Raw genomic sequence first — 14,935 nt, forward strand, 5'->3', positions numbered from 1 at the left:
CCTATTCACACCCGACCATATAAACCCAGCTTCTTAATGAAACCGATTAGTTTGTATGGTGAGTGGTCTTTCAGGTCAGATGGTAGGACTACGGCTCTAGTATCAAGCTTCGAAGGGTAAATACACGCCTTGAAGTGAGCCAATCCTGGAAGATTCTGCCAGAAGTCCATAAATCTTCTTGCCATCCAGGTGTTCAATTTTTGTTTGGCAAAGCCGAAAGCGATGCCAATGACAGGTTCTGGTCCGATGAAGCTGCTTACAGCACCCTACTTTGGCAGGGAGTCAGCAGCCTCATCGCCTTCTAGGCCAGTATGGTCAGGAATCCAGACCAGAAACAATCTGTTAAGTCTTCCTATCGAGGAGAGTCGTTTTTGGCAATTCGCTACCAATGTAGACGTTGCTCTGTAGGAGCCAAGAGCTTCCAACGCCGCTTGACTGTCCGAGAATATCTTTATTGACATTATTACATATAATATGAGATTGGATTCTTCCAGTCTCTCAGAGGTGTGAAGAGAGAAAAAATTTCGTGAGAATTTAATGAGATAGTTTACAAAATCATAGAATGTGTTTCACTATAGAATGGCATTTTCAGGCTTCTCCAATATTCCGTGTACAAGACATACTGACTGCTGCAGTTAAAATGCTCATACTATTTCAAACTGGGAGTATGAATAAGTATGATGTTAATTTTTTAGATTGCTTGCTACCTCTATTTGAAAGATTCCCTCATCGTTCTGCATGGGAAAGTAGAAAGTCAAAATGTTTCTTTCCTAAAAATTATTCTCTAAAAAAATATACCTCTCTGAATTGAAATGAACTATATTTATTTCTATACAATATTCAATTCCAACAGCTGACTCATCGATACTAAATCTGTTTAGGAGATAGGAAAATGAAATAACAAAATCATTATTTCAATTACAATATCTAAAACTTTCATTATACTTATATAATCCACGATATCTTTTGGGTGAGTATTCAACTTAATCAATGAACGAAACTGATATCAAAGATTTGTTTCGTTCATTCAGTCGTAAAAAAGAGAATATTCAACTTTGAATTTGGGTGAAATAAATAATATTTATAATCATAACATAAAATTTGGGGAGAAAATAGTATTGCATTTGGGCATTGAAATATATGAGAACGTTCCAGAAAAACGAAAAATAAATGAAAAACAGTAATTGAAATTCTGATTCATATATTGCTTTTTTTTAGTTAGTAGGTAACTATGACTCAATTATCAACATGTGCTGTACACTTTATTGATTGCTCAATAAACAAATATTTTTTTAACTACTATTTATTTTCTACCCGGTATAAACATTCTTGGGATCGACGAAGACTTTTTTTATCATATTTCAAATGATGAAAGATATCAAACACCGTTGATTTCATAATAACCGATGGCAATCAAAATAAAATAATTATTTAGGTTGTTATCGACTTCTATGCCAATATGAAAGGCTAATTAGCTTTTTCATGTATCTTGATAGTCTTAAGATCACGTCTCACTTCACCGCTGCTTCGAGGAGACTAATCAGTCCCCAAAGTCAAGACTCACGCGATCATAAAAAAATAACATAACTAATTTCATATACTATTCTGAAATGCATGCACATTTGTGGACTAGATTGTCGCTAGATTCAACAAAAGTCGAATCACGCTTTCTCTGGCCTCGTTGCGAACAATTGTTCCACTACAGAACTATCTGCTAGTGTACTAATATCTCCTACATCTCTGTCATTCACGGCGATCTTCCTCAAAATCCGCCTCATTATCTTTCCTGACCTCGTTTTTGGTAGAGCGGGGGCATTTTGTATCATGTCGGGTTGGGCGAATGGGCCAATTTTTTCTCGAACGATAACATTCAATTGCTTGACTAGTTTCTCGTCGAAGACCGCATTTTTCTGTCGTTGTTATGAAGCAGTAGAGGCATTCTCCCTTCACCGGATGAGGTTTCGCAACAACGGCGGCTTCTGCGACTGCGGGGTGTTCTGTCAAGATGGACTCTACTTCCGCAGTTGACATAAGATGGCCGGAAACGTTCAACATGTCGTCGACTCTTCCTGTCACCCAGAGATAACCGTCAGCGTCCCGTCTTGCCCCTGTGAATGGAAAATGAAAGTGAATTTCGATAGTTTACTTTACAAAATTACTTTATGAAATCACTTTATAAAATTAATTCATGAATAACTTTATGAAATCACTTTAGAAAATTAATTCATGAATTACTTTATGAAGATATGCTACATATGTATTAGTTGTGTTTTTTGAATGAGTGAAGTACCATAGTCAGGGAAGCTATAGATTACGCTGTAGACGACCCTTCCCGATATAGAAGGCCCCGACACTCTGTCAACAAAAAACTCGCCCAGTCAAAATTTGCTTTGAAAATAAACAGGTTGCTATTAAATTTCTGAAGGAGAAGCAAAAAGTCATACAAAAATACCAAGCATCCGCATATATGCAGATCAAACAAAAAAACAAAGGGAATATTTTATTCAGATCAAAGGTAAATTAGAGGAACTGAAACAAGAAGGACACACCAACAAAACAATAAAGTACATAAACAATATACCAACAATTGTATATTGTATATATGAAAAAACCAGAAATTTTCAGTAGCTTATCGTAATATTCAGTACCATACAGACATAATATACATTAATGCAAAGAGTTTTATTGCCCATAAGGATCAAAATATTGAAGAACTTATTTGTTATAATCCAAAAATACTACTCCTAAGTGAAACCCGGACAACGGAAGATTTCGAGGAAGTAGAACTGAATATAAAAAATTACAACTTAATAAGATATGATTCAAAAAGCCGTCATACAGGTGGAGTGCTAATGTATGTAAGACAAGGTATTATCGTAATAACAAAATTAACCTAGGCGTTGTATATCATTCTCCAAATGGTAACCATGGAGAATTTATTAATGATTTTGAAGAAATGTGTGATGAGATTACCACAAAAATCAACGCTTAGTTATCGTGGGTGACTTTAATTTTGATTATTTCGTAAATAACTTTTATAGAGATAAATTTCAAGAGACAATAATGACATACGATCTGGAACAAATCATAAATGAACCAACAAGATGTACACTAACAAGTGAAACACTGATCGATTATGTAATTGACCCAAATATTTTTGCCAAAGTACACAAATTTCCAAAAATCACTGATCATGATACAATAACTATTAACATTAGAAGTAACAACAGACCAATAAATGTAGTTTCAAAAATGTACAGAAAATTTAACATAGATAATTTTCACATGATAAATTTGAGATTGATTGATTGATTGCAGTTGGCCAACAAATTGCTTAGATGTAAATACTATTTTTAATAAAATGTCAAAAAATTACAAAAAAGTTGTTAATGAAATTTGCCTAGTAAAAACATTTGAAAATACTAGAAATAGCTTACCTTGGTACGATAAAGAAATGCATTTAAAGGCAAAAAATCGTGATGATGCTTATAAAAAATTTAGACTGTGTAGTAGAAACATGGAGGAAAAACAAAATCTTTGGAATACCTACAAAATATGTAGAAATGAAGTTAATAACAGTCTTAGATTGAAGAGAATTTTTTTTAAGAAAATGCGATTGATTCCCATTATGGAGATTGTAAACAAATGTGGAAAACGCTAAAACAGTTGATTCGAAATGAAAATCTTGCATTTAGAAATACAGTCATGAAATTTGAAATTAGAGATAGAGTAGTGATTGCGAAAACAGAAAATGATATTGCAAACTGTTTCAATGAATATTTCATATCGAGTGTAGGTGATATAATTGATACCATGAATTATCATAAGGAATGGTCCGCCAATCATCTCCCAGAAATAAAAACTAACTTCGAAAACTTTAGTAAAATGAGTATAAAAGAACTTGAAAATATAATTGCTACCCTGGAAAATGAAGGTAAAATACATGATGCTATGAATGGTCAAATAATAAAAAATACCATTGATACTTGTGGTTTTCACCTATTAAATCTTATTAACGCATTCTTTTCAACAGGAATATTTTCAAATGAGCTGAAAACATCCATTATAATACCAATTCCAAAAGTCAAAAATTCAAATGATGCAATGAATTTCAGACCAATCAACACGTTACTAGATGTTGAGAAAGTAATTGAAAGAGCAGCATACAACCAACTCATTGAACACATAAATATTAACAATATTTTATTAGGGAACCAGTCAGGTTTTCGTAGTAAACATTTTTGTGAAACAGCCTTACAACTGATAATTACTAGTTGGAACCAATTGACGAGCATTTGAAACAATAGATAGAGGTATTCTAGTGCAAAAATTAAAAACATATGGAATTGAATCAACTGCTTTGAAATGATTGGAAAGCTACCTGAGTGATAGAAAACAGACTGTGAAAATAAATAACCATTTTTCTACTACAAGGCAGATAAATATAGGTGTCCCACAATGTAGTGTAATTGGATCTTTACTATTTATACTATACATGAATGACATCAACTGCTCTGTTAATTGTGAATTCATCAATCTTTATGCAGATTATACTCTGTTGGCAGTTATTGTGGTGATTGTGTGGAGACCTCTGTTCAAAAAATGAATGAAGAATTAATTAAACTTGAGAAATACTTGAAGGGAAATAAGTTGAAACTCAATGTACAAAAAACAAAAGCTATGATCATTTCTAATTACAATAGGACAAAAAATATTGATAAAGATAACATAACTTTAATTATAGAAAATACAAAAATTGAAATCATAAAACAATTCAAATACTATTGGGGTTGTATTGGATGAAAATTTAACATATAAGGAACACTTCATATCAACACAGGAAAAAAATTCTAAAAACTCTTTTTCTTCTCAAGAATAGCTGCTCTCATATCGTTGAAAGCGAGATTGACAGTTTTTAATAGTATCATTAAACCACATTCTGACTATTGTTCTACAATACTATTTCTATTAGACAATAACAGGAAAGCTTCTCTACAAAAACTTCAAAATCGTGGGATGAGATTAATCCTAAAATGTAATAGATATACTTCAATAACCCAGATGTTAGAGACTTCACAGTGGCAATCAGTAACCAAAAGGTTGACTATCTCAGCAATGATCTTCATTTTTCAAATTGTCAAAGGTTTGATGCCAACTTATTTCAAACGATTCATCAAGTTTAATCATGAGGTCCACGAATACTGTACTAGAAGTGCAAACAATTTTCATGTGGATAGAGCTAAAACCAGATGGATCAAAAACACCTTACGGTTGTGACGGTGCAGTTGTTTTCAGTCGCAGACCCAGGACAGGGATGTCAACCTGCCTAGGAACTTAAGCGGAAGTTTACACTATTGAATTGTGTGCGGAGAGATTGGAAGAATCCAACCTCATACACAAGTCATACACAAGTCCTCGATAGAAAGACTTAACAGATTGTCTCTGGTCTGGATTCCTCGCCATACTGGCCTGAAAATCAATGCTTGCAGCACCCTCCCTTGCAAAGGAGGGTGTTGCAAGCAGCTTCATCGGAAAAGAACCTGTCATTGGCATCGCTTGCCAAACAAAGGCTGAATAACTGGATGGATTTATAGACTCCTGGCAGAATATTCCTGGATTGGCTCACTCCAAGGCATTCATTCACCCTTTGAAGCTAGATACCAAACAGTTATTGGACTACAGTAGGGAAAAACTACGATGTCTAACAGGCCTTCTTACAAGTCACTGTCATTTAAATCATCATATGCAGATACTGTCGGAAGACAGTGTGTGACGCCTCTGTTTGGAAAATGATGAAACAGCAGGGCACATACTTTGTGCCTCCTCGCTGGGGACCAAATCAGGTTTTTAGAGTTCGGCAGAGCCTTACCCTTACCATCTGACCTGAAAGACCACTCACTACACAAACTGATTGGCTTCGTTGAGAAGCTAGGTTTATTTGGTCGAGTGTAAATAGGTGTGGGCTACAATAAACCCTTGCGAGTTGCGGTGAAGGGTCGAATTGACCTACTCACTTCAGACCTAAGCTAACTAACCTAGCGCTCGCCCTGGATGCCTCAGCATATCAACAACCGATTAAAATTTTGAGAAAGTGTAGAAAATTGTTAGGGAGAATCGTCAAATCACTATTAGAGAAGTACCACAAGAAAACTTGCCCTTTTCCTGTAAGACATGTGCGTGAGTCTAGAAAGAATATCAATGGCTCATGTAATAGTAATAGTCCATGGGAATCTAGTATCGTTAACACACCAGCTTCTCTTCGCTCTATGAAAAAGTATATTATTGAGGGAGGAATGAAATTATCAGGTGCAGCTTATAAAGACAGGCTGCCTATATACATGGACAAGTATAATAACCTGCAGTTTTCGAGAAAATTTTTCAGCTTGAAATGAAAGACTATTATGATAAGCATCCTTATGCCGCAATTAGATATTCAACTGTTAATTGAAAATATTCTAATTTTATTTTCTTCAACAAGTCCACGGTGAGCACAGTGTTGACATTGCTCGTTACTGTCCTCAGTTTTCAAGACTTACCTCAGATTATTTAATTTTTAATTACTTTAAGTTACCTATGGATCATTATTTGCTAAAGAACGAATACATATGTCTTTTAACTCAAATGAAAAATATTTCCTTATCTGTGAGTCTGAGTATTTTTTGACTGTTTATAAACTTGAAACCCAATTATCTCAGAGAGATAATTGAAAGGAATTTTTCATCATTGCAGTGGATCCTTCATTTGTTTCGAAGAAAAATTAACGCTGCAACATTTCGATTCAAATGATCTAAATAATCGGCACACTTATTCGATTTTCATTTTGAATCGATTGAAACAAGTTTAACTGAAATAAAGAAAAATTGTTTCCTCACGAATGGCACCTAAATTTGACATAATGTATTAGTCTTTTCAACCTACCATCCCCTGTGAAATAAAATCCTGGGAACTTCGAGAAGTAGGTCATTTCGTATCGATCGTGATCGTTGTACAGACTCCTCATCAAACCAGGCCATGGTCGGGGAAAACCAGGTAACCTTCACCTTCTCCCTTTATTTCCTTTCCCCCTTCGTCTAACAGAGCGGGTTCAACGCCAAAGAATGGAAACGCCTGGAAAAAAATTTTAGTTCAAAAATAGTAAGTCACGTTATAAATATGAATAAATATGAACGGGTACTTTAATAACTTCCAACGGACATGTACCAACCATTTTTTAAATAAGGTACCTACATAACTTCTGCAATAACTGTAAGTGAAGGTAAATCAAGTCATTCAACGAAATTTTCGTTGAACATTTTGGTCATAGTTTGAAAAATGAGGTACTGGCAAGGTTCGTCTCATTTCAAGACATTACCTCCGTTTTCAACTACTTGAGTTGTTATTGTATCTATGGAATCTATTTAAGGAAATTACAACCTGATTTGTGCTCAGGAAATTATTGATGTGTGACCCAGAATAAAAGGGAAATTCACTCTACTCAACATAGATTTGAGGCATCTGTATAGTTTTCAATACAGTGGTTCCTAAAAATGCCTAGAATGCCTAGAATTTGTGAATTCTAACAACGTAGAATGGTGACGTATCCTTGGGCCAATAAAAAATTTCAACTAAGTGAAGTTGAAATTTCCTGGTTCGTTGTCCAATATGATTCTAATATGATTTGAAATTCCTGAAAGAAAAAATGAAATTGAAATGAATAGCTGAAATTATCGATTATATTAAGCAATAAAACGTGAAATGAACTTAAAAAGAGATTTGAAACCAAGGTACTTCACGACGTTTCGATCTTTAGTATCCACAATCGTCTTCTGGTGATGATTGGACTATTCCTCCGGGAGATGGCTATTTATGGATCATTAGAACGCTTTCACCTATCTCATCTTTCCTCTCTCCGCTTCACTGGTTAACCGATTAACTGGAGTTTTTCATTTTCCCGTATGATTACAGGTTTCCATATAAAGCGTATCTCTACGTTAGCTTGGCTGAATGCTACTGTACAACATATATGCAGCTTCTTTGAACTTCCTCTTAAACCAGTGTTTCATTCTGTGAATGATCTCAGCTTGGAACCACTTGGCACTTGATGTTATATTGATGGGTCCAAGCATGCTCTGCTATTCCCGATTCGCTGGTTACTCCTCGCTGTGTGTTTCTCTTCTACTCGGCAAAACGAACTTTCAATGGGCTCTTAGTTTCACTGATATATAATTTGTCGCACTCACAGGGTATCTGGTGCAATTCTAAGAATCACAGTCCGCGTTTGCTGAGGCTGCCATGGATGGAGTTTCTGGATCTGAAGCGAGTTCAGATGTTGTACTTGGACCGAATACTTCTATTATTTCCAACAATCCTCTGACGTGGGGAAGGGCAAGCACTGGTTGTGACGGCTTCTCTTCCTTTTGAGGCTCTTGCTGTCTTCTAGCCAAAATCTGTTCCACCATCACTTTGGAGTAACCATTTCGTTGAAGATCTTTTTTGATGATGCCTAGTTCCTTTTCGAGACCTTCGGGCCGAAATCACGGTCTACTAGAGTCTTGATGATTCCTCTGTTAGTCTCTCAGTCGATTGATGGTTGTTAGTTTCCTGGTTAAGAGACTGTCCCGTGCGAGTGGGATTTTGGTATACAGATGTTTCCCATTTAGTATCGTAACGTCGTGGAGTAACTTAGTTTGATTTTTTTTAATTATATTTTTGATTGTTCCATTTTAATTTTTTGCCTATTTTTTATTCTATTCTGATTTCATTTCAGACAATGACACTTCTAAACATAAGTGAAATTATTCTACAACTTACCGCTGCTCCAGGTTTCATGGGCGTTGCGCCTGGTAAAGGAGTCAAAACGTGTCCACCAGTTTCCGTTTGCCAGAAAGTATCGACTATTGAACATTTCTCATGACCCACTAGTGTGTAATACCACATCCAGGCCTCTGGATTTATTGGTTCTCCTACGGAACCTAATACTTTCAACGTAGATAAATCGTGCCTGAAAGGAAACAATTAGTACAATTCATCAACTCTAAACTTATTTTTTGGGATGAAATATATAAGACGGCTGTACCAATCTATATATGGAAAGCTATAAACATTGGCATAGGTGGTATATTACATATTCTTATCTTATTTGGGACACTTGTTATATTATTATTTAAAAAGTTATCAAGTTATCAAAGAACGTTACATATTCATTCATAAAGTGTTATTGATACGAAAATCAGATCAAAAACCACCTATTCACAACAGTTTTGACGACGAAGTGAATCAGAAAGATTATAAAAATCGAAAATAATCGAATAGAAAGTTCGAACAGAAATCAGAATCAATTTGATGACTTTGTTTCGAAGAGACACAGATGTATTGAGAAAATTCAAAAAATTTCAGAAATATTACTTTCCCGGCTAATACTACGATGGACATTGTATATTCGAATCGAAGCAAATGTCTCGGAGTATAAGTCGGAATAATCATCTTCTCACCATTTTGTATCTTTCCTCTACACCACCATCTGACTGATTTTCATTTCTATTATAGTTTTGGCATATTCAATATATTTTCCCCATTCGGAGATTTGTTCACGAAATGAAGTCAATATTCTCAAGAAATTTTGTCTTAGATAAAGGATTCGTATCAACGGTCAAGCTACGATGAAGTTAGTCGAGTCCCGGGCACATTGTTGTCTTGATTGTATCTGCCCTGCACTGATGAGGTAAAACACCCCAAAACGTGAAAAACAAGAAGTATCTGCAAGACTTTTCTCCGTGGAGAAATTTACAGAAATATTTGTCGTATATAGTTCAATATCCATCGTGATATTAGCCAGGGACGTGGTTATTTTGCAGTAGGAATTGTCCAGATTCTATTGTGGAGGGTCGTTGTTACATCCCCATACCCCGATGAGGGGTAGAAAGAATGAACTTGAAATCCAAAAGTTTCAAGTTCAGCTATCAAGCAGAGCACATGAATATAGCAATTAGTATCTTGACGAAACGTCGTGATGATGTTAAGGACGAACGGATGTATACCCGAGATGACACATCCGTTCGTCTTTGATACAATCACGACTCTTCGGCAAGATCGCACTTGTCATATTCATGTGCTCTGCTTGGTAGCTGAACTTTTAAACATAAGTCGAAATATTCATTGATAATTATCTTCACGTTTAGTCAACACAGAAGTTTTTCTTACTGAATTTGAAGATAGTATTTATACATGTCTCTCTCTCTCTCTCACTCGAACAAAATATAATCCCTATTCAATTATTTATCAACTAATTAATTATAATTTATTGACTTTCATAGAAGAAATATAGAATTGTTTCAGTTCTGCAAACTTTTGCAGACCAAAAAAACTTTCTGTTGGTGATGAAAACCCAAATTTGTAAAAAAAATTCAGATTTTTGTGTAGGAATAATCTTCAAATTTACCTAGAATCTGCTAATATACGTGTAAAAAGTGATAAGAAACTGATAGCAATTTGCCTTCATTGCAATTAGATATTGTCAAAATTTCAAAATCTTCCTATGTATACGATTACTTTTCCATAATATTTCATAAAATGAATCACAACGTTTTAATGTAGCATGCAATGTATTCTGAACATTGATCTATGAAAAATGCGTGACGACGGAATTTTAGTCAAAATATTAGGTCATTTGTTATCAAAAAAATATTGGCAAGAGACAATAGAGTTATGGCTTCAAGTATAACAATTAGAGATTGAATATTCAAAATAGGGCAGAATCGGACCAGAAATCTGTTCTTCCGTGAAATTGAGTAAACATTTGACTCACTTTTTGACTAGATCATCTTCAAACTTCATCAATGTTCTGATTGCTGTTGGGGCAGTATAAAACTGATTCACCTTGTACTTATCAGCTACTACCCAGAATCTGTCGTTCTTTGGATAAAATGGAGTGCCTTCATACTGAAAAAAAAACACACTCATCTACAGAAAATAGGTCAAAGACTATGGAATTATATCAATGGAACGGAACTTTTTTCTTGATGATAAAACTTACAAAAATATTTTATCCTTTTATCCTTATAATATAGAAATTGAAATATTTCGAAATCTGTTGGGGTAACGGTTCTATCATAAAATTAACCTTCGAAAAGTTTGATGTGACATTCAAATCATAATACAGTAATAATATACAGTGCGTCCATAGAACAACACATAAATTCATTATTAGCTTAACAATCCTTACTTCAGAATAATTTCGTTATTGCCTGTCTTTTTGAACGAACTGACTTTTACAAGTTGTATTATTGGAACAGAGTAGTAATGATACAAAAGAGGTTTTGAAAATTCAATTTATGTGCTGCGTCGCTAGAAATAATTTAGAATTAACATTATATCTCATAAGCTTTTGAAGTAACTCAGATTGGAAATTTCACGGCTTGAGGGCCTGCAGCTTGGCCATCAGTCACTTCAATAAAATAATACAATTGTCCAGACAGGCTCATATAATCCTAAAATTGTAAGAATTTCAATCTTTTCTGCCCTAAGAACTGTGAATTTTTGGCAATATATCTTCTCATTATTCTCTTTGAAACTATGTTGTAAAGCCTATTTGAAAGATAAAGAAAATATTTACATTATTGTGAAATTTCAATCTTTTTCTTGAAGGTTTACGGTTTGGGCCTTCGGTGGGTTTTCCCAAATACCCATTTATAATATATGAAAGGTACAGGCCCAGCCGGCCGCTTGGCTTCTCCTGTCACTCTTGAATTTTGTATCGCCTTACGCTAGTTGCACACACACCGATATTGGACGGCCGACTTTGTACCGGTCGTCCAAATTCCAATAGTGAAGCACATGTGGGAACGGGACCTTGCACACACGCCGACCGGTGATCGTCGCCGGTAAAATACCGGTGAGCAGCCGTCCACTGCCACTGTATCGCCGGCAGTACCGGGAAGTAGTGGCGTACATGACTAAATACACTCTTGTATACTCACCGGTTTTTTACCGACCATTCCAGTCTCGAATGCTCGGTGAAATTGTAGTTACTACGCATTAACTTCGTTTTGGTAGTGCGTGCTAATTACGACAACAAAGCAACTGATTGTTTGACCGATAAAGATTCGGTGAGTATGCAAGCACCCGCTACCAATAAAATATCGGCCGATTTTATACTGGCCGTCCAAAATCGGTGTGTGTGCAACTAGCGTAACGCGTAACGGATTTTTATCGGTCAAACAATCAGTTGATTTGTTGTCGTAATTAGCCCGCACTACCAAAACGAAGTTAATGCATAGTAACTACAATTTCACCGAGCATTCGAGACTGGAATGGTCGGTAAAAACCGGTGAGTATGCAAGAGTGTATTTAGTTATGTACGCCACTACTTCCCGGTACTGCCGGCGATTCAGTGGCAGTGGACGGCTGCTCACCGGTATTTTACCGGCGACGATCACCGGTCGGCGGGTGTGCCAGGTCTTGTTCCCACATATGGTTCACTATTGGAATTTGGACGACCGGTACAAAATCGGCCGTCCAAAATCGGTGTGTGTGCAACTAGCGTTAGAGTATATTAATTGCTCATATTTTCAATTTGTTACAAGTTTTACTAGACTTGTGCGTAACCGTCCCATGAAGTCACTTCACAATTCTTATGCACAATTGTCGGTTTTCGAATAAAATATAATTAATAAGCTAATCGTGAGTGGATCATTACAACTTATATAATTTGTTGAGTTACTGTTATTTCTACAGGTTTTAGTGTCATGTCATATTTTCTGTTCAAAGCGAACTCGTATAGCCATTGAACTGTCATATTTTGCCTTAATGGCCTTACTCAAAGAACGGATGAATTGAACCTGTCGAACTTCGCGCGATCAAACAGATATATCATGTTAGGTTAGGTCCAAAGTGAGTGGGTTTTTTCGACCCTCCACCGCAACCCGAAAGGGTTTATTGTGCCTCACCCCTACACACACTTTCAAGTCACATGGTAAGAGTTCGGCTCTGATGAACTCTAAAAACCTGATTTAGTTCACAACGGGGCAGCCACAAAGTATATTCTTTGCTGTTTCATCATTTTCCAAACAGAGGCAACACACACTGTGTTCCAACAGTCCGAGTCTCTGTATATGATGATTAAAATGGCAGTGATCTGAAATTACGCCTGTTGGACATCGTAGTTCATCCCTACTGAAGTCCTACAACTGTTTGGTATCAAGCTTTCAAGGGTGGATGAACGCCTTGGAGTGAGCCAATTCTGAAAGATTCTGTCAGAAGTCCATACATCTTCTAACCATTCAGATGTCCAATCTTTGACAAAGCCTAAAGCGATGCCAATCGCAGGTTCTGGTCCAATGAAGCTGCTTGCAGCACCCTCCTTTGGAAGGGAGTCAGCAGCCTCATTGCCTTCCAGGCCAGTATGGTCAGGAATCCAGACCAGACACAATTTGTTACGTTTTCCTATCGACAAGAGTCGCTTTTGGCCATTTGCTACCAATTTAGACGTTGCCTGGTAGGAGCCAAGAGCTTCAACGCCACTTGACTGTCCGAGAATATTTTTATTTGACTTGTGTTTGTAGTTGGATTCTTCCAATCTCTTCGCACACAATTCAATAGCGTAAATATCCGCTTGAAACACAATCGCATAGGTTCCTAGGCAGGTTGATATATTTGTCCTGGGTCTGCGAGTGAAAACACCTGCACCAGAACCGGAAAGTGACCCATCTGTGAACCAGCAACTATCTGCTCTTAACATTTCCTCTTCCCGGAGAATGCAGTCCTCTCTGCTCGGGAACAGTACTTTATTAGGCAGTTCATAGTTGTATCATATAAGTCATGTGAGTCAAGAGGAATCCAAGCTCTTTCTCTCTTCGTTTGGCAGAATTGGAACAGGGGTATAAACAGTTCAGGAATGTTACTTGCATCAAGTTCCTTCAAAAATATTTGGCATCAGTTTACTTTTCAAAAATTTTCCTGGGAAATTCTTCTTCATGACTTCATGACCCAAATCATCGTAAAATATTTTTGGAATAAATTGAACACATTTTAAATTTTGTGAGGTTATGCTCAAATCCATGGTTCACTCAAATATTGCCACTCATCTAATGATATCTCTCAGGTTATCAACAGTATTTCGGTTTATTTCCCCATCACCAGGAAACGAACTATTTGGTCAGAATAAAAGTGGATCAAGGTCGAAATCGTCTACCAAAATCGTGTTCCTTATCAATTCCAGAACTGTTGAGGTGTTGCCTCAGCTTGAAAAGTAACACAGTGCTACATACGTAGTAAATATGTTTTAGTGCATACGGGAATTCATATGTAATGACAATCAAAAGGCATACATCAAAAGAGATCCGAGGAAAGTTCCGGTGGAGACAAATTAAAAGGCGGATGGGGTTCAAGGTGATTTCCTACATTCCATAGTAAGTTATTTACGGATTTTCAAATATTTGAACTCAACGAATGAAAAGTTAATGAATGCAGACCTATTAACATCGAGAATATTTGGAATATTCATGTGCAACTTTCGTCACAAGTAACAATTGATACAGATATTTGTAACTATGTAGAAATGAATTGACTTTATATATGGTTAGGTGCCAAAATTATGTGCTATTGTTTGGTAGAAATATAAGATTTTCCATACAATAAATGAATCTTTAGCGAAATCTCTACGTTTTTGTTTCTGCTTGATCAAGCTCAGCTCAGCTAGTCATTGTTTTTCTTAGGCTGCACCTATATTGAATCCGTATTTCTCCCGACCCGATGTGGGACGACCATCAGACGCTCCGCGGTCCGATGCCGTCCGTTGTAACTGCCTACACTGGACCCGATAGGTTAACAGTTGAAGTTGTGTTTTGGGGGTAATTATGAGTGACTCTGAAGATGATTATTTGTGGTGGCTTGTACAAGAAAAGAATGTTCTCCTCAATAAGAGACGTATAGGTGCATCAGTTTAATGAAGATCAATCTG

At 36.2% G+C, this 14,935-nt stretch overlaps 1 protein-coding gene across 1 annotated transcript in view; it reads right to left on the reverse strand.

Annotated features, from left to right (window-relative positions):
- Positions 1-803: 803 nt before the first annotated feature.
- Positions 804-14,935, reverse strand: part of LOC141483156 (acetyl-coenzyme A synthetase-like) — a 28,049-nt gene continuing 13,917 nt past the window's right edge. Inside the window, 6 exon segments of the mRNA XM_074177601.1 lie at positions 804-1,907; positions 1,909-2,108; positions 6,919-7,020; positions 7,023-7,107; positions 8,791-8,980; positions 10,784-10,917. Coding sequence (XP_074033702.1) covers positions 1,662-1,907; positions 1,909-2,108; positions 6,919-7,020; positions 7,023-7,107; positions 8,791-8,980; positions 10,784-10,917 — 957 coding nt within the window. The 3' untranslated portion in view covers positions 804-1,661.

Source organism: Leptinotarsa decemlineata, unplaced genomic scaffold (assembly GCF_025532065.1).
Source record: "Leptinotarsa decemlineata unplaced genomic scaffold, Ldec_3_MD MMD2_tig00003150_RagTag_RagTag, whole genome shotgun sequence".
In the NCBI taxonomy this organism is placed as follows: Eukaryota; Metazoa; Arthropoda; class Insecta; order Coleoptera; family Chrysomelidae; genus Leptinotarsa; species Leptinotarsa decemlineata.